This window comes from Rhododendron vialii, chromosome 12a (genome assembly GCF_030253575.1).
Source record: "Rhododendron vialii isolate Sample 1 chromosome 12a, ASM3025357v1".
Taxonomy (NCBI): domain Eukaryota; kingdom Viridiplantae; phylum Streptophyta; class Magnoliopsida; order Ericales; family Ericaceae; genus Rhododendron; species Rhododendron vialii.
This window is the reverse complement of record NC_080568.1, coordinates 24,034,703-24,055,849: the sequence shown is the minus strand read 5'-3', so window position 1 is coordinate 24,055,849 and position 21,147 is coordinate 24,034,703. Positions and strand designations below refer to the sequence as shown.

Genomic DNA, 21,147 nt, shown 5'->3' with positions numbered 1-21,147 from the left:
GACAAACACAAACCAAAGAACATGGACCAAGGGAATATCCTTGACGGTCCTATAAGAAAGAATTGAGCTACGTACAAGAACAAGGCATCTGAAGAAAGCAAGCCGAAGACAGCCGAAAAACAGGGGCTACTAGAGATCAACCCTCTATAAGGTAACACGAACTTAGGTATATTACGTCCTATAGAAATTTGCTTGTTTTGATCCGTTGCTGGGATCTCTCCAAGAGGACATGCAAGCTCTTGTGTCTGACAAAATCCTGCAGATAATGACTTGCAGGCCCACAGCCCGGCACCCATGGTTGGGCGTGGGCCATAGTTTTGATGCCCAACCCGAGCCAAGTCCTGCTTGGTGGCAAACTGATCGTGCTGCCTGAAACTAGACGTTTTGAGCCGGATTTGGGCCTAGAGCCCAGGCCCAATCCCAGATCGTTGCATGAACACTCATGGTCGTCTGGGTTCTTGTAAAGTGAGTCGACACAGCTCGAGCACCCTGAATGTGGCAGGAGGTGGGTTTGGGCTGGGATTGCTCGATTAACAATGAGTCAGCTTGGGCTGAGGCGGACCTTTATTTTACACCCTAACTTCTACCATCATTTCCAGGGGTTCTCAGCACAGTTGAAATTTCCCCTTATTGGGCGCAATAGCCGCGCTGTTATAGTTCCACTTTTCAAGTGAACAAACTACAAACAATGTTTGGGAAAAAAAGAATCAGACTACAGAACATGTAATTTCTCTTCTTTTCTTTTTCTTTTTCTTTTTTCCCAATTGTGTGATTAACGATTCACATACATATACCGAGTTTCGTATTGTATGTTGTTCTCATTACCCTCTCATTTCCCATACTAATCAACTGGTAAGTATCGCAGCTATTGGATGAAGAAAACTGACTTTTTGAATGGCTTCTCTTGGGCGACTACGGACACTCAACCAAATGATCGATAAAACGGATCTCTAATCTGATTCAATCCTTTCACAATTTATATGTAGTCTTGTGCACTGGCATTGTTCAACCTCCTGGGAGGAAAAAAGTATCACCCAAGACTTGAAGATGTCTAGAAGCCCCGTGTTGGGAGTTTGCCTCGGACCCCCAAAATGTTAAAGACCGGCTTTGTTGAGCACAGATTTTGAACTAGTTGTGGCAAGAGTGAAATGATAGGAAGGACCAAGTTTCCGACCATTAACAAAATTAGAACTTTTAGAATGCGGTGCGAAAAGAAAGTGAAGTAAGAGTGCTTTCTGTATTGCCATAGTGTCCGTTAAAGATATGAAACAGTTTCTACTAATCCATCATGGAGAACAAGAAACTGGTCCAGAGTCCCCGGACCACAGAAACCGCCATGACTTTGATACAGAGAAGAAAAAAGAGAGATTCTCTTCACAAGACTAGCCAAAATATAGTAAATGGAAACAGACTCTCCCCAGCAACTGTTCGGGACAAATTGCTCGAGCCATATCATAATAAGGAGAGAATAAATATGCCTACATCATCATCCAGAGCAATGAATAAATACACGGCTCAACTTTATGAGCAACTTTATATGTTTAACAACATACTCACCAGCCTTCCCTAAGGGCCAGACGAGCATCTGAAGATGGATGCCAATTAACTTTGAATTCACTTGGATACCGTTCCTCCACAAACAACTCTTCTGTAGCTGCGCCTTGCTCAAAACTTCTGACACCAGAGTCACAAATTTTTGCGAGCCAGTTGAATCTGTGATGAAAAATAAACTACTTTAATAACATTCGATTGTCAGAAACAGGTACATAAGATCAAGCAGTGCTCAATGCCATTAAAAAGGGCTTAGCTCTGTCAATCTGCCTTAAAAAAACATACAAGTTGTACTCTCTCTCTCTCTCTCTCTCTCTCTCTCTCTCTCTCTCTCTCTCTCTCTCTCTCTCTAGTATCATTCGACAATCCGAGCAGTACATTTCAGAAGTCTCAACGTGCTCATCCTTTATGCAAAAAATCAGGTTGATCGGACAATCTGAATGAAGCATATTTGTAACAAGAGAATATACAATTAGAGACCGTCAATATCTTTTCTGTCAAACATACTTCGACTAAGTTTTTATCATCTTGAATTTTTGCATGGACGACATTGAGACCTACAAAATGAAAGGCTCCAATCATCAAATAGGAAAATAGTGGATCTTATTTTGCATCACATGAGGTACCACATGATGGATCCTCGCATGAGCATGAGCATGAGAACTTAGTTCTGATTCAACATAAAATCTTACCTTAATGCAACCCTTCGAGCAGCACATAGGGGCATGCTACCAATTCAGGACTTCTTCGAAGCAGTAAATGTCAGGTTTCATTTCCCCAACTTGAGTCAGTTGGTCTCTCCAATGCCACCACATTAGTAATAATAAAGAATGCCTTTGGTAGAGAGAGAATCTTGCTAGCACAAAAAAAGGTGAATTCGTTAAGTATTGCTTAAAACAAAAAATCAGACAAGGAATAGTCAATACAGTTCTTCGATCATACAGCAGGTCTTAACAATTTGTTTGTTTTGCAGAACTTTTACCTAATCATTTTTGCTGGCAAGTATTACAGCTCTCCTCTTAAATGCACTTACATGTACATTGTTCTTTTAGATATTTCCCTTCATTTTTGATAAGTACTTGATCATGCATCGCCACGAAGGCACTTCTCCAATTACGCCGTCTCAATGTATATTCCACGAAGAATGTACTATGTTTTTATTATTGCAATGTGTTTGTCTACGAAAACTGCGAAGTTCAAGAAATGATATGGATTACTGGAGTTCAAGTGAAGCACCTATATTTACCTGACTCTCAGAGAAAACGACGTTATATCACAGATGTATGCCTTGAATGCCTTAAATTTTCATCCAGCCAGTTCACTTATTGGCGGGCGGTCCATGATGTTGGAAGTGGTCACTGCGTTACTTTTTAGCAATGGGTCGATATCAGGCAACTTAGGAATCTGCAATTAGGGAATGCTAACATTATGCAAATGTATCATTGTCCACTGCAAGGAAATACCTCAGAAGTGGAATACGTATACATGTGTTACTATATTTTCCATACCTGAGCTAATAAATCCATAGTTCGTCGTAAGAGGCGAGACAGGTCTCCTTCATCCATAGCACAATCCATCATAATTTCCCTCCAAGTTAATCCAGAAGCCCAGGCTTCTACTATGCCAGAAAATTGGCTATCCAAACAGCATGATTTCTGTAAACAACAAACATGCTCATTGTGATTGTACATGCTTTACCCAAATGTTACCAAAAATATTGACTTACAGTTGCATTGTGCTTTTCCTGAAGATGTAGAAGAAAGCTTCGTTGTTCGTCCAAAAAATTGATGACTTGTATCACGGTATTGGAAGGCTCATACATATAGCTGCAGATAATGAATTAGAATCACAGGCTGTGTAATCAATATCTAAATTGGGTCAAAGGGATGTCAAGCAATTAGTGAAACATGAATGCATTTGTTGATGGTGCTCTCCTGCTTTGTCTATAGATATTTTGCTCATAGTTATGGAGATGATACCACGGCACCAATAATAATACTATCAATTACAAGCAGGATACGAGAACCCATTTCCTCCCGTTGGTTCCTTTTGTGATCATATCCTCAGGTAAGTTTAATATCTTCATGTCAACCTTATCGCCTCTATTTCTTTTCAATCCCTCTGACTTCCAGACGCATTAATTGGTCCATGATGCACATGGACATTTCATATCAAGCGACTTTATCTAATTTCATTGTCAATTGGTGCCACTTACGAGTTTTCCTAATAGGGCATTTCCTCGTAACACCACTCATCCAACTCTACATTTTGCTAACAGCTAAATTATATTCTGAACATTTTAGCACCAACAATCCATTCATAATCTTATACACAGAGGAAGAAAACTTAAAATAAAGAGGGTTGGACACCTCTAGATTGCGACCCAAATAGATGGGAACACATGGTTTAGTTTGGTTTTGGTTGGTATCCATTACCTTAAGATGGTTGGATGGCTCATAAAACTGTAAACTGGCCTTAATGAGATAGCTTCCCCACATGGAATTTGCGAAAAATTCAGCAGTTCAGCATGATAGTAAATCTCACACAAAATAAGGCCATAATTAAGTAAACTACACATATTTTCATTTCCATAGATGCTGGTACAAACAAAAGAGATTTAACATGTGGCCTGATACCCAAGAAACTCTACGACGCCTCATATATGGTCAAATGATTGGCAACACTAAACCCCCAGCTCAAATCAATTCCAAACATCCCAAGTTAGGAAACCAACCGTTAGTAAGAGGGCTTATTTGATTTCGGCAGTCTGATTCCCTCGCATATTTCCAACTTTTGGTACTCTTTAAGTCAGAAAATGCAATAAAAAAGACAAAAGGACCCATTCAAAGACTGTGTACTCATTCAACTTCAATAAGACTTCTAAATACCCCAGCTTTCCAGTAAATTGTATACTTTGCACAGAAAGTTCTAACAAGTATACTTTGGAGCTGAGCAGTCTCAGCATACCCACAGAAAAAGCAACAAAAATATTAAGTTCCCGACATCTAGAAACAAAGATCGTACCTGTTATTTTTAGAAGGACGAACTTTAATCCCTTCAGAAACTAGACTTCCACAAACAGCAGCAAGCTGTGCAGGCTTTAGATCTAGCAAGATTTTATTTCGAAGAACCATAGCAAGCCAGAGTTCATTTTCTCCTCGAATTGCAGCTGCAGTTTCACCAAGTGGAAATAGCATTCGTGTATTGATATCCATTGCCCTGGCTTCATGTATGACATTGCTAACCTGGCAAACATTTTCATAATCTTTTTAATCAAATTTATACAACTCCAGGTGCCCAGCTTAATCGAGTAATTTTATCAGGTTATTCTGTTACAACAACTAGTCCTTCACCTCCTAAGCCTGTTTACGCAAAGTAACAATTCTCCATCTTGATCATACCACGCAAATGGATGTTATTGGAATTATTTGACAATAGAATGATTGGCATGTTGTTCAAGAGACTGCTAGATAACAAATACTGGCATGCTAAAGGGATAAAGTCTGTATTTCTTAAGACCCAGATAACATACTTGGTTAGTTCCTTAAGCTATAACATAGAACCACTGTACTCGTTTTACCCCGCATTGACAGAAATTGACGATTTACGGATTCAAAAGTATGGAGAAGTACATGATATACACAGTACTTTGCAGTAATAACATACCAAATGTAAATATAACATTGTTCAAATGCACATCGAGGGCTAAACTGGCACATGCACCTATACCAAAAATTACTATCAGAAATAAAGTTTTTGAAATGTCAGCAAACATTATAAATTCAAAATTTTGCTCCATTACCTTCACAAACTCCTTCCAGCCAGATGGCTCAATTTGCTCTATCCGACTAATCAAGCGCTTTGATCTAGCCTCCAGGCGTCGAATTTTTTCCCGACTATACTTTGCCATATCTACAATCTTCTTATATTCTTTAAAGCCTTCTGTGCGGGAGATCTTTTTCTTCAAGCGCGCAACTTTATTCCTTTGGTCCTTATAACATTCTAGTACACTATGGTACTCTTGCGAAAATTGTTGCACCTAACATTAAAAAAGTATGTCAATCACTAATTCATTTTTGGTAAAAGCTTTTAAATTTTAGAAACAACAACCATATGCCCTGCGGAAAACAAAAACTCTGGAAAATAACTTAAAGACCCAAACGATTAGAACTCAGAACCGGAATCACAAAATTGCTGAAGATCGCAGACAGAAGAAGAGGGTAGACGGAAAGAGTAACTTGAAATGGATGCTGACATATTGATTGGAAGTACTACTCTGTGTTAATGACTTGAGGTCAGGCTCCACCATGAAATGAGGCGCCATGTTGAGCTTTCCAAATTTAAACACATGGGACTAACCACTTTTTATGTGTTTCTGTGTTAGCGTGTGCTGCTGTACGACTGAATCATAAAAATGTTCTAATTAGTAGTCAATTCCTAATACTAGCCTTATAATGAACTACAAATTATGCGCGTAGTTGAGCATAGTAACATCGTTAATCGGAATATAAGTTATAAGAGGAAAAGTTAGATACTAGAAACCATCTTCCACTGCCACAAATGTACGATGTACACGCTTTTTTGGAAAGCTTTTAACAGGGCGGTTGCAACTTAACGTAAGATCCAAGCCAAATGAGCTTTCAGAAGGATATTCATACACTATTTACATTGGCATCTGTGGATATCCACCCGTTGTGGCGGAATTCTTGACACCCATTACGGCGTGTCTAGATCAGAAGTGCCCATTGCGGCACACTTTATCTGTTTTGAGTTGCCACTTAGTTTTAGGAACCAAGAAACCACAGAGTTTTGTTTCAGGAGCCAAGGGTCTTAGGCACCCCTATTCGCCCAACTAAACAGTTGACCTCCAGTTGTTTGACATAAAATGTTTCAGTTTGTTCATTAATTTCGCTAGTAATTAAGCCATTAAAGGTGACGACAGGAAAGTAAAAGGGGGATCTGGGAATGGGAATACACAGTGAATAAACACAAAATAGATAAAGCAGAAGGTTCTGGTGCATAACCAACTGGTGGCCGACATAAGATCTGGTGGCCTGCACTTCTAATCTGGTGGCCAGCACTTAAGGTCTAGTGGCCAACATCAAGCGGCTGCTGCAACGTGGAGCAGCCATTGTTCCACATTTACCCAAGCAAAAGAGGCTAGTTCATGGGACTATGAGACTATCCCACCTTGATCCCTCAGTGCTCAGTATCAAGAAACGTGCTTGATTTTGTGGCTTTTATGGATTAAAAGCACGAAGATCAGTTGAGCAGTGAAAACTTCAAATGGTTGAAGGGGAACGATTATCTGGAGATCGGCACAAACATCTAGCAGCCGCAACTTCCGGAGTCGCGGCTGACACTTCCTAAGGGGACAGACTTTCTAACGGTGCACACGGGCTGATGCAAACCAAATCAAGAGATAGATTCATAAGAGAGATAAATCCCAAAATGGGATACAAGGAGCAAAAACTCTCTATATTCTTTTATCAATACATCAAAAAAACTACCTAATGAGCACTCTAGACTCCTATTTATAGACCCTCTACTACAAAGGACTCCAAAAGACATACATACCCTTAAACCTACTGCATCAGACTCATCCTCTTAAAAAAAAACTGGTCCTCAAGTTGGACACAAGACTCAAGACAACTAAATAAAGAAAACATAGAACTATAGACCTATTTATTATGCAGCTCCGAATTAGGAATGTGACTGCATTTCCTTAATTCACATCACCCTCATGCAATAACCCATCTTCAAAATGAGCTTTTGTTTGTGTACATCCACTGAGTCCTTGCTTATGTGCCAAGAAATCGCCCATTTGCCATGTCTCTTGTGAATCAAAATATCTTCGGAGTAGCTCAACATAAACACCCCCAAGTCGTGCCAAAACCCATCCACCTTAGCATGTTGAAAAGTCACCACACAATATTCAAAACTTGCTTGCTTGAAGACAAAACGCAAAGGGTCAACAAGCTGACCTAAATCATCTTTTCCCTCTTTCGGTAATACCGAATGGAGTGTACTAGGAAAATGAACCAATTTGATCACCCCTTGCACCATGTGCAACTCAGAAGGCAAATAATGGAAGCAATCATCAAGTTTTGGCTCTCCAAAATCTCCAACCATTGGTGGATGATCTAAAACGACTTCATCCATCTTTGGTGATACAACCAAAGCATAAGGAACTTCTTCTATCACTTCCTTGCTTTCTTGCCTAGTCATAAAGAAGCTTTCCTTGACCATATTAACAAGCGTTCCCTCTTCATCGTCAACACAATACTCTTCTTCAAACTCGTCATCGATGGGAACATCTTCCGGTTCACCACTCTTAAAGACGAGATCATCTTCAAAATTACTTCTAATCTCGTAGGCATTATCAACCTTAAGATCTTCTCCAATATGGAGTCACTTCAAGATCATTTCCAAGTTCCTCATTTGGGAACTCATCAAAAGATGGGGAGGACTTTGAAACTACCATCTTTAAAATCAGCTCCAAGCTCTTCAAGTGAGAGCTCATCAAAGATAGGAATATCATGTGAGAACTCATCACAATAACAATGCTCCTTGTCCTTCTCAAATGCATCCGGGTTTAGGCTTGTCTCTTCCTCTAGCACATCCGGTTTGAGATTTTCATAGGACTTGAAATCATAATAGCCATCAATATTCTTAATGAAACAGACAAATGTTGCAACTTTTTCTCTAAAGTAGCAACTTCTCTTTTCAGTAACATTAGTTGCACCTTATCATACAAGGTAGCAACTTCTTCATTCAACTCTTTAATCTCATTCCTATTTTCATTTGAATTGCAATCATTTTCCCTTCCAGATTGTGGAATAACGTTCAATCCTTCACCATTGTTCACCAAAAATCCTCTACCTCCACCTTCCCTTCTTCCTTCAACTCTATCCCTAGGTGTATGAGTCATTCCAATGGTAAAATCAGCCAATTCAATCACAAACCCAGTCAACTCAGTCCCAAAACCAGTCAACTCAGCATACAACTCAGCCAAAATACTTAAACCAAGTTAACTCAGTCACCAAATAGCCTCAAATACCCAACAAAACAATGGAAATCGACACTAATCGCAGCAAATCACAACAAACGAGATAAAACCAGCCAAAATCAAACCTGTAAATCGCTTGACAGAGGCTGAAACCACTGGGTCAAGCTTGAAACCCTTGATTCGCAAACCCAAATACTGAATCGAGTATCCAAACAGTGCTTCAAGGACCTAAATAGCTATTTGCAGGTCAGGGCCCTTGTTTTGAGTGCCGAAAGGCACTTGAATCACGAATTCAAGGCTCGAAACAAGTAGAACAGTTGCTATTTGAGTGATTCAAGGCCGGAAATCACTGATTCGAGTTGAATCGAGGGTTGTTCCGAGCACTTCGCACACTGTACAGGTGCTGAAATGGTCCGAAACAGGCAGATCTGGTCTCAAAATGATGGATTAGGCTCGAAAATGACTGGGTCTTGTTCGAAATCCCAAAACGAGTGCCCTAGGGTGCTTGAACAGGTCCGAAAATGGTTGAGCAGCACTCGAAATGCTCTGAATCAGGTCGGAATAGGGTTTTGATGTCTGTAACAGCAAGAATCAGCTTCGAATGGTCGATTCTGTAAGTTTAGGAGTCGAAATCGAGATGTAAGAGCTGGGCTTGAGCATATCTGTTGGTTTTGAGTGGAATAGGGGCTCCGGCGAGATTTTTCCGGCGCCGTTTTAGGGTTCTAGCAAGATTTTCCGGCGAGGTTCAGGTTTCCGGCGAGATGAATGGTGGGGATCGAGCCTAGAAGCTCTGATACCAAATGATGCAAACCAAATCAAGGGATAGATTCATAAGAGAGATAAATCCAAAAATGGGATACAAGGAGCAAAAGCTCTCTATATTCTTTTATCAATACATCAAAAAAAACTACCTAATGAGCACTCTAGACTCCTATTTATAGACCCTCTACTACAAAGGACTCAAAAAGACATACATAACCTTAAACCTACTACATCACGGGCTTCTTAAGCGCTCGTAAGGGATACTCCAACCTTTCAAAAGCCCGACAAACCTTCCGTTCTTCAAATCAAAACACACGAGAAATCCCTTCATCATCGGATTCCCCCAAGGCGGGGCTTGTAAATGGCTTAAACATTTACAAAGTCGAATTAGGATGTCTACAACATCTATATGCGGCAACGACTCGAATGAAGATAAATATTCTAGCATACTTCTGCAACATAAAAGGTAAAAGTAACGCATTAAGCCATCACAACTATGCTTATTACCTCATCATCTTCGGAAAGACTATTCACCACCGGCACGTTTAAGCTCCAAGACCACGTGTCTAGAGATCCATCCATGCACCATAAATCACCAAGTTCAGAATTCACTAGTTTCTGCCACTGCATTTCCTCTTTATCAAGTAGCATCCTCATAGTCTCTCGAGGCAAAGGATCACCATGAGCCAAGGCAACATTAGGGAAGCCTGTTTTATACAACATTTTGACCCACTTCTCTGTGAAAAGATACCAAGAATTATCTGAACCGAGGGCCACATGATAAGATAACTCGATTTTCTGTCGCTTTTCAGTGTCAGCACAGTAGAATTCTGGGCCTACTACATTTAATGCAAAAGAATCATTCGCATAAACCTGTAACAAAGGAGAAAGAAAAAACACATTTCAATTCTGTTCTCCACTTGGAAAAGAGGTGAAAGACAACTCTAGCAAGAGTAGAAGTTCAATACGCCCTAATCAACAAAGAATCAAGACAAGCCATAACCAAAGCTTCAGATGAAGGATTACTTGGTTAACAAATAAATAGCAACCCAAAGAAGTACTGATGCATGAGATACTTCCACAAACTAATAATGTAATATGATTTCAGTATGGGTATGTAAGTTCGGGCTTTGGTTCACCATCATCATGCTATGAGAGAAAAATGCATCAACGGAAACTTTCAGACAAAAAGTGACTTTCTCCCATTTTGGGACTTCACGGTTTGCTTCGATTCCTCCAATTCCTTAGGTTTTGGATTCATTCCCAAGTCAGCTCCAGAAGATGGAACAAATATAGGGACTGGTAAATAGCCATCATCCCTCTGATAGTTTAACCAAACTCGCTATGTGGGCTTAAACCACAACTGACTGAAAAAACCAGAATTTAAGACTTCAAGCAGCCTAGAAAAGTACAAGCTCGGAGATCATAGTGAAACCAAAATAGCAAAACCAGTTCTCTTTTATGCATCTGCATGTGACAACGATGACAGATACGTAATTGCTTATCAATTGGATATCCAAACAAAAGGAATAAATGTGGGTATAGATTGAAGAAAATTCTAACTTATATCCAAAACATAAAAGAGGTTAAGTTTCATTGAGGTTTAGAAACATCCATACAAAACTGTACAAGAGTAAAGGATACCGACTTAGATCAGAAAATCTTGTGGAGGAGAAAAGAATTGAATAATGCCAAAGGTATTGAGGCACAGCACTGGTACAAAACAAACAAAGAGGAAATCAAGAGAAACGTACCCATACTTCCCAACTCGCCCTAAATCATTATTCAGCAATAAGAGGACATGCACTTTCAAGAGAGATAGTAATGTCTCTGCAACAATTGATTGAACCACAACGAGCAACTGTGCTTCCCAAATATTTAGGTCAGCTATACGTGTCAGTTTTTATTCAAAGGTATTGAGGCACAGCACTGGTACAAAACAAAGAGGAAATCAAGAGAAAGGTACCCACACTTCCCAACTCGCCCTAAATCATTAGTCAGCAATAAGAGGACATCCACTTTCAAGAGAGATAGTAATGTCTCTGCAACAATTGATTGAACCACAACGAGCAACCGTGCTTCCCAAATATTTAGGTCAGCTATACGTGTCAGTTTTATTCACTACGAGCGAAGATCTGATTAGTACTCAACTAATATTGGAAAGGCAACCAAAGAAACAGACTTCCCATCCCATCCCCATCCCCACTTCCATTTCTTCATTCTTTCCTCTCCCCTATGTAGACACTCAACTATTCAACTCAACTCTGTAGGCTTTAACAAAGAAACGAACCTTATACTCAAAAAAAACATAACAGGGGAATAATTGGCAAGCTCTCATAGCTAATTTTCTACGTGAGGAACTCTTTAATCTAGAAATACGGTAGAAATATAACATAACACACTACCCCCGACTGCTACGTCAGCTTTACAGCAACGGCAAACGCGAGCATAAAGGAACATGACTCCACTGGAAACATCTTTTCAAATCTCTCCACTTCCCAAGTAAGTCAACAATTCCATAACAACTAATAAGCCTCTCAATTTCTAGACCAAAAGCAGCCTCCAAAATGCATATTAAAAGCACACCGACACAATTACCATCGGCATGTCTTATGCGACAACAGAAACAAATTGACACATGCCTCCAATTCCTCTTAAGTGTCTTCATCTGCATTATAGTCTACTGAAAAATAGCTTCCACCAAAAGGGGCTACGAGCAATTCTAATCACAGTTCCTTTGGTCTGTTTGAAAGAACTGGTGATAGAGTAGACAAGTGTAGATACAGGTTCAGAGGTTACAAAAGGAAATTTCCACTACAGAATCGTGGGTTGATTACATCTTTCATTCCCCAATTCGCCAAATGAAGACATGTTGTAGGTCTTGCACATCTCCATATGAGGAAACTTTACAGGTTTTATACTTCTTCTAGGGCAACAAAAATGCAATCTCACAATGGGTATGAACAAATAGAGCACTTTTCAGTTGAGAACAGAAAAGTACTCGTGAATCATTCCTCGAACCACATCAAGTTTCAAAGCTGGGAGGAATAGAAGCACGTTTATTTACGTAAATAAATCACTCACCATGTCCTTAAGTTTTGAGCCATCTGGAGAATCAACCTTCCCTAAATAAACAGCTGACACTAAATGTTGAACACCTTCAGCATCACTGTACTGCAGAGTCATGAAAGGTAACTGTCCATCTGTAAATTCCTCCAGAAGATGTCTCAAAGTAGATATTCTCTCTTTTTCCATCCTTCTCCTGAGTTCACTACGTACACGTTTTTCATCCTGGGGAAAAGCAAAATCGAAACCATTCTCTAGACTGTTAGATAAACATTTTGTTGGAAGTTTAAACACCACAGCGAAGTAGAAAAACTTAGTTTTATAGAAATAAGCAAACAGAAACCAAATGGCAGGTTAACACCAAACATGCAGGAAACTTCTACAGAAAATAATGTGTTCATAGACCTCGAAAGGCACTCTCTCACAACAGTTCTGGGTTATGTGCAGCCATAACACAGACATTACGAAAAAAATACATTGGCATAACTTTACTTTGAATGCTTTCAGCTTTGAACCACATCATGATAAATTAGGCAAAAACATTTCCTCCAACTTATTACGTGGATTTTCAATACGCAAAACAATATGCAGGAATGACCAAAAAGGTATTAACCATTGCTAGAGTTTGTTCCACATTGGTTAATTATAACCTCCAAACTACTAGTATTTTAGCTTGGACGGCCTCTGTACTCAAAGCCAATTGATTTTGAGGTGGATGCTTTAACATGGTATCAAAGCATATTAGATTGTTAACTACCAACTCATTGAAAAGCTTAAGCTCTTAGAGAGAGGGATAACTTCATTATTTATATGTTCAACACACCCCCTCACGTGTAGCCAGGATCTCTTCCAAAAGCGGCCTAAACACGGGTAAATATTTTAACATTAGGTAGGTGGTGAGATTCAAACACAGGATATATTGCCTGCTCTGAGACCATATTAGATTGTTAACCACCAACTCATCTAAAAGCTTAAACTGTTAGAGCGAGGGATAACTTTATTATTTACTCTGTAATTCTGTATATCTTCAACAACCATCCAAACTCAAGGATAAAGTTTAAAATTGCAAAGACTGGAAGATAAATGAAACTATAAACCTACGTACCCTTAGTTCTTTCTGAAAGTCAGCGATCTCCTTGTATGCCCTCTCCGGTAACAGTTTCTGACTCTTTCTATCAATAGCTTCATCACTGATTTCCAAACTGAGCCTTTCAATCTCGTTCTGTATTTTACTAAGCTCCTCTTTTGCAGCAAGCATAACATTACTACCCACGTAGTTCCCAAAGGTCTGCTCAACTAACTTCCTTGCTTCTTCCAAAGTTCGTCCTGGTTGGGAAACTTTCATGCCATCTGCATCGTTAGATCCCCGAGTAACTTTTCCACCCTGCAAAGCAATTACGCTAAAGAACCCAAATGAAAGCTGTCAACTTAAATTAGAAAAAATTGTGAAGGGTCCAAGCATGTACTGCAAGAAGATTTAACACCATCCCATATGAGGCGGTAAACTGTGACACCAGAGGTTCAAGTGCAGAAAAGAGAAGCTTGCAACATTCTTCAGCCCCCTCATTGGGAGTCTGCACAAGAACTACATGACCCCTTTCATCAATGCCTCTTCGTCCAGCACGCCCAGCCATTTGAAGCAAATCATTTGATCTTACTTGAATACGCCCACTTTCGCTCCTTTTGCTAAGAGATGAAATAACAGCTGTCCTAGCAGGCATGTTTATACCAGCAGCAAGTGTTTCAGTTGCAAAAACAACCTTCAGAAGTCCTCCTTGAAACAGCTCCTCTATAAATGACTTCCAAAGCGGAAGACACCCAGCATGGTGCGCAGCAACTCCTCGCAGAAGGCCTTTCACAGAAGCCTCCTTAACAGCATCAGGATACTGAATTCGGAACCTCTTCAAGGCCAATTCAACCTCACTCATCTCACACTCATCTAGGAGATTGCAATCTTCAAGATACTGAACAGCTGCATCACAACCTTTCCTACTAAATATAAACCAAACTGCCGGTAGCATATCCCTCGAGCGAAGGTGGCCCAATGTGTCTAGAACTTGAGGAACCTGAAAAGTTAGAAACAATTGCAGGTCACTTAATTAGTTGTGATTCGTTGAGGAGGTTACGCTGCATACCACAAAACGATTCTTATTCAATGTGGAAAAACAGCCAACACTAGTAAATTAGTGAGACACAACACTTGGTTCCATACTTGTGAGCGGCGAATGGAGGTCATGTCATTCTTTGATAAAGATTGTCCATACATATGAGTACGAGTGCTGTAGCTCATGTTGCTTTCACGTTTTCTCGAAGACCTCCTTCTAGACCCCTCGTCCTTGTCTGGAGTGACTCCAGATGAATAATGTTGTAAATAGTTCAGAGACAGCTTCCTGATCCAAAAAAAGATTTGCAAGTTGTCAATGCCAGAATATTTTGCGAACATGTATAAGGGTGAGAAGTAAGGAAAAGACGAAAGGAGAGGAACTGCAGAAGGTGTCTAACAATGGCGAACTAAACACGTCCATTTTCATCAAGATTGTCGACCATAGGACCCACGTATGAGATGTGGCGACGGAATTACTAATACGCCTGCAGCCTATAACACGGAGTTCTTCATATAGATATAACCAAGAGGATCTTGACGTTTAAAATTCATCTCCCATTATCACACCATCCAAGGACTCTATGTTTACTGGTAGTCACAAGTAAGATAAGTAGGATAACGAAAGAAATAAATTCAGAACCACCTTCCCCCGATCTCTGGAACAAGACATGAACAAGACCTTATACTGCTCTCATAATTTAATGGCGTGCATCAGAAAGCCTCTTCATCTAGAGAGACCTTCTAGAAGAGGGATCCTTCAACAGCATGACATCCAAATATGTTCTAATTGTATTATGGGTAAAATAAGATCAATATTTTTTTCTGAAATGGAAAGCATCATAGCTCTCCAAAAAACAGAAAATTAGATAAACAAAGTAAAAGAAAGAACGGCATTGTTTAATACATGGGCTATGACCGAAGCTGAAATAATTGATGGACTTTACCTATTCATGCTTGTTCCTTTCTCATCAAGAAGAGGTAACAAAGATCCCTTTGTGGAGAACAGCCAAATCAATGGAACCGGACGCTTGGATGATGTCACCAACTCAGTTTTACCATGAATCTATGAAATAAAAGCAAAAGAACATGTAGGTCCACTGCTCAATCATCTTGTGTTAGATCAAGAATGCCAAGATTTTTTAGAATGCTATCATTGAGATGTGAACAAAATAGTAAAACAGGTAGTATCACATGATTCAGATGAAAAACTAAGAAATGTGAATTAATTTATTGATACATTCTCCAAGTTTTCACAACATAAAAGAGCCCAAAAACAGTTGAACAAGAGGAACGAGAATTATCTTTAAGGCAGATGTTAGTTTTTACCACAGGGTAAGAAATGGGATCAAGAAAGTACTTTTTTTATGATTTTTTATCGGCAACTAGAAAGCACGTTAGAGGCCTCATCCTTGACACCATGTACAGATCTGTTTGATTTGTTGCTCCAGGACTTCACCAGTAGGAAATAGGATACTACGATTTGCGCCAGACAAAAGGATACTTAAGATAACAATATTACCTTACCTTACCTGATTATTTACCACACAAAAAACAAAAACAATATTACCTGACCAATCCAACCAGCTAACTCATCCGGATTTGCAACCGTTGCAGACAAACATATGAGTTGTACATCTTTGGGGCAATAAATAACCTTGAAAACAATTTGCACAATAGTTAGGCATAAAGACTGCATTCAGTAAAACAAAAATGAAAAACTATTGCAGAAATACTAAGAGAAAGGAAAGTACGCACTATCTCTTCCCAAACTGTACCCCGATACATGTCACTTAGATAGTGCACTTCATCCAAAACAACCACATCACCATGACAAAGCCCACTTTCAGATGAAACCCTCCCAACACTGCAGGGAAAATGATAACCATCTATCTAAATAATCAACTCATCCAGCGAGAATGTATAATTAACATATACCAGTTGCTTTGGGGCCAAGACAGAGCATTTACATTCAAAGAAACTCTCTTACAAAATCATAGCATACTTTTTTTGAAAGGCAATCATAGCGTACTTGACATAATGAGGGATTGACATGTTCACAATTGAATTAATTTTAAGTAAATAACATTCACAGTCACTTGGCGCTTCCTGCATTTCCCTTATGTGTTTGGCCTCTAAAATGGGGAGTGTGACAGACAAGAGTGGAGTGTGAGTATCATGTGGTGGACGCATAATTTTTAGAAAGAGGTGGCCAAATGTAAAATTGTTTAGAGTACAAAGAGAAGGCGGTAGGAAAAATTCAATTTTGAAGTGGCTAAAGTAAAGTTATAAGATTTTGAAGGGGTCAAAACACTAAGTTTTAGCATAAATAACAAAAATTACATGGGAAAAATGGGAGTAAGTTGAAATTTGGGGTGTGTTGTAGCCCCCGCCTGCACCCTCTTGCATTCCCTAGTGGTTTCCCGTACAAAAATGCAATAGCAGCAAATTCTATTGATGTCATGGCAGCATTGGAAAAAAGCTAAGAGCAAAAGATAACGCTTTGTCCAAATAAATTATGAACAGTCTATTAGGCTTCGTTAAGATAGGTGTGGATTCCAAATCAAGGGATTTGATTTTATCGTTCAGTAGGAATAGCTCAAAATAGGTTTAATATCCTACTTATGGGATTTGACAGTGAGTTTAGGAGCTTTTTGGACATAATTTAAACGACTAATTAGTAGGTTTTATTTGAAAATAGAAATCCTTCATGTCAAATCTAAAGTGACCATAATAAATGCAACTCTTCTATCTCTAACCTATGTTTCACTCTAGGTTCACAAGCCAAGTACTTATATATAGTTCTCCTCCTTTTATAGAAATTGGACCTTCAATCAACAACTGTTGAAACAGAGCCTTAAAGTTTAGCTCATTGGATTTGTTGCATGACTATGTTCTGTAAAGTTAGAATGTGGAAGTGAATCCAAAAGTCATTTTAACTTGCCTCCGATACATCATGTTCCGCAGAATCTCAGTGGTCATGATTATAACCTGAGCATCTTTGTTGATAGCTGAATCACCAGTAAGAAGACCAACATTGGCAACACCAAACGTCTCACTGCAAACGGATACCAATCATAATGATATACGGACAATAGATATATTTTGATGCCCTCTCGTCTGTGCAGTGTTTCATGAACAACAACTACTTCTGTAACATCTTTGTTTTTTGTCGTTTCATATGAAAGTGAAAAAAGTGTTACCGGAAGTCGCGGAATTTCTGATTTGATAATGCCTTAAGAGGAGTAGTATAGAATAGTCTCTTTCCTCTGGCCACAGTTGCGACTGCTGCAGCTTCAGCAATCAAAGTCTTGCCACTGCTTGTAGGTGCAGACACTACAACCGACGAGCCTCTCAAGAACGCTTGAATTGCCAATCGCTGAGATGTCAAGCAGATAAAGGAAAATCCACAATTTCAGACAACATATACACGCCACAATTTGCACTAATATACGTATATACACATACACATCAAATTGGCAAGTTGGAGAGTGATGAGGATTGTTGAAGCATCCAACTCAAAGCCAATTAACAATAAGTGGAGAAGCCGCCCAGGCTCGTATAGTGTATACTAGTTTTGGAGGTTATAACAACACTCCCCCGCACGTGCGACCCCTGACCCGGACATGGAGAGGTAAACAACAGATCCATAACATAGGGACTACACCAAACAACGGAACAAGGTGCACTTAAGGAAAACAATCCAGAGAGTCTTGTCCAAAAGCCTCCAAAAACCTAGCTTTGATATGTAGAAGCATCCAACTCAAAACCAATTGGTAATAAGTGGAGAGGCCGCTCAGGCTCATATACTAGTCTTGGAGGTTATAATCAACCAATGTGGGACAAGCTCTAACAAGATATTTCTAGTAGGCCCATATGGCCGAGAAGAGTAGCCGAGCAGCTTATGAGAAAGAGGCATAGTGGAGAAGCAGACACACTGATGCCCACCAATAGGGCGACTAGACCCCTTCTGGGCCAGAGAATAAGCCAAGGACGAATTGGACAAAGGAGACTTCGTGCGACACTTCTCCATAGCCCTTACAACAATTACTCAGACAACGACCCCTGCTCGGACACTGGCAAATCAAGGAGTATGGTATGGCTGTATGGGAATAAATAGGCAACCAGCCCACTGCCTCAAGAGGCTCCTACAGAAGGCCTCAGAGTGGGATGGCTAAAGCTATTGGCCTACACTAAGTGTCAGCCTTATTAACATTCCTAAATCTAAGGGACAAAATCCTAATGGGATTCCACCTCCCAATGCTAGATAAACACAACTCCATTCAACTACTGAGGTAGGAGAGACTCTCTCTCTAGAGAAATCCTGGAGCTCTTCTTTATCTATTTTTCTACAATCTCGACTGACTTAGGCATCGCAAGGGAGTTTGCTGACCCCACACCGGCAACCAAGTTTTCTTGCAGGTCATGTGATCCAAGAAGCTCGAAATGGTATTATGAGTTGGCGTCGTCTGTTGAACAGCTTGAATTTTTATATATCTGGTTTCAATTTCTATTGCTGGCAAGATCCACCCTACCAGGTAATTCCAAAGTAGCTGACGACAACTCAAGTATTGGCAGATAAGATCAAGCAAGACCTGCAAAGCTTAAAAAAAATAGAAACGAGGGAAAATGCCATAGAAGACCTCCAATCCGAAGTCCTATCTGGGCTCAGTTTTCGGAACTTCAGGGAAGTATTTTTCTTGATTTCTAAATTACTTATTGCTCTTGGTTCAAAGTACATAATGCAATGCTACTTCACTTACTAAGTTGTGTGGTAGTGGCTAAACTGGAAGGCGTATGCAATACAAAAATGCAGCCCCAGAGCGGATGACTACTCAGTTATCGTCAACAAGGCCACTTGCATTAAAAATGTCACTCTTCTTGGCCCAGATGTTTTCATTCTAACTAGGACTCTTCATGTCACATACAAATAAGTTGAGATTAAAAAAGCAAGAAAAGCTCTTTGTACACTTCATTACATTCTTTGATGATCTTGAAGGATGACAAGCCTAGTAGGAAGTCTCCCTGAAGAAAGAGACACTGGCAGATACTTGCTCAAGTTCAACAAAGTCTCTAATTTTTTGTGTTTCTCTTGAGAGTAGGTGCCTTAATTATTTGCAATTACTTGGAAATCTCGTGAAAAGTAAAAGGCGGACATCACGTTGATGAACTTCTAGTTCTTGTGAAGAGGTACTTGAAAATTTGCCTCAACGTCAAGGAGATGCTACGCCTAAGAACACTCGCCCTTTAAGATTCGACTCGACTTCTACGAAATGGTTAGACGTTGCCATCAGAAAGTAAAAATGACCTGAAATTTATCAATTCGGAAATTGTAAATGGAAGCGAGTTCATCCACGTCGATGATCTCTTCACCGAACTCTCTAACTTCATTAAGTACCCTCTCGACTCTCTGCCACTTGAATTCCTCAAACACAGGTTTCCCTTCCAATGCACCATCATCGTCATCGTCATCAACTGGACTTTCCACTTCATCCTCTTCGCTCAGCTCGCCACCGTCCAGAACCTCGCCGGGCACGTCATCGTACTCATCGGCAGCTTCCTCGTCGTCGTCGTCGTCGTCCTCAAAGTCATCGGAAATTTGAGGCTCCGAGGGAAAGAGAGACCTCGGGAACTTGTAGGAGGCCGGAAAGTGCGGCGAGTGGTTTGGAGTCGATGTGCGCAGGGGTTTGAGGGAGCAAAACCCTAGTAGAGGCTCTACTAGAGTTGGAGTAGGGGTTTTGGCCGGGTGGAGAAATGGAGAGGTTTTGCTGGGATGGAATGCGGAGATGTGCGGAGGAGAGAGAGTGGAGAGGGCGTTCATGGCGGGAGAGAGATTCAGATGAGGTATCCGGACTGAGGAATATACGGAGGAGTACTGACGTGTGTTCGTAGGAAATTAAATTTGCCTAAGACCTTGTTTGGTTGTGATTTTTTAGATAATTTTATAGGTTTGCGATTTTTCCGTTTTTAGTTACGTAATTTTTTAGGAAAATTACTCAAATGATCCCTTTAGTTTGGTATTTGGTCACTTTGATCCCTATAATTTTAATTTGCTCGATTTTAACCCTGTAGTTTTGATTTTGCGTCAATTAAGTACAATCACTAACTTCCATTTCCTCCTACTAATGGAACCAATTGTGCAAATTGCACTTGACCCCCTGTGATTTGCACTTGGTATAAATTTCCCCTTATTCATTTAGAAACTTCAACATAACCCATTGTGATTTTGTATATTAACCCATTGTAATTTTGTATATTAAAGTGAATCGTTACATGCGTTAATGACAAGTTATTGATTCTACTTTTGTTAGTTTTGAGTCAAATATTTCTTGAACTATTTATTCGTCTTGACCAGAGGAACGTAAAATGTAAAAAGTTGTATTTGACTTCTCTAAGTCGCTAAGTACAAATACAAACCAACATATATTCGGGAAGTTTTGTCATGTCTCAATCCCACTGTCGGAAATCACTCTTGAATCTTGTTGTCAACTTCTTCCGAAACCATCATATCAAAAGCTCACAAAACCATGAAGTGGTGCTAACAAAGAACTATATACTATAGTTTATAAATAACCTATAGTATATAGGTAAAGTTTAACTGTCGGAAAAGTTTAACTTTTATGGGTAAGAGTTTGAGCGAATCCTGGTTATTTATTAC

General features: G+C 39.8%; 1 protein-coding gene across 7 annotated transcripts; it reads right to left on the bottom strand.

Annotated features, from left to right (window-relative positions):
* Positions 1–1,262: 1,262 nt before the first annotated feature.
* LOC131310128 (DExH-box ATP-dependent RNA helicase DExH15 chloroplastic) lies at positions 1,263–20,390 on the bottom strand. Of its 7 annotated transcripts, none has more exons than XM_058336959.1 (19): positions 19,798–20,390; positions 17,693–17,868; positions 17,434–17,547; positions 16,248–16,356; positions 16,060–16,146; positions 15,437–15,555; positions 14,601–14,778; positions 13,855–14,454; positions 13,494–13,772; positions 12,407–12,613; positions 9,830–10,195; positions 5,354–5,590; positions 4,576–4,796; positions 3,278–3,377; positions 3,060–3,206; positions 2,798–2,955; positions 2,244–2,407; positions 1,837–2,108; positions 1,263–1,713 (listed from the first exon to the last, which is right to left on the bottom strand). In XM_058336959.1, the coding sequence occupies exons 1-16, from the start codon at positions 20,308–20,310 to the stop codon at positions 2,857–2,859; spliced, it is 3,552 nt and encodes a 1,183-aa protein (XP_058192942.1). In that variant the 5' UTR covers positions 20,311–20,390; the 3' UTR covers positions 1,263–1,713; positions 1,837–2,108; positions 2,244–2,407; positions 2,798–2,856. The 7 variants fall into 7 exon arrangements, with proteins under 7 accessions (XP_058192942.1, XP_058192941.1, XP_058192940.1 ...); XM_058336958.1 differs by having other exon boundaries at positions 2,059–2,108; XM_058336957.1 differs by having other exon boundaries at positions 2,059–2,108; positions 2,244–2,403.
* Positions 20,391–21,147: the final 757 nt, after the last annotated feature.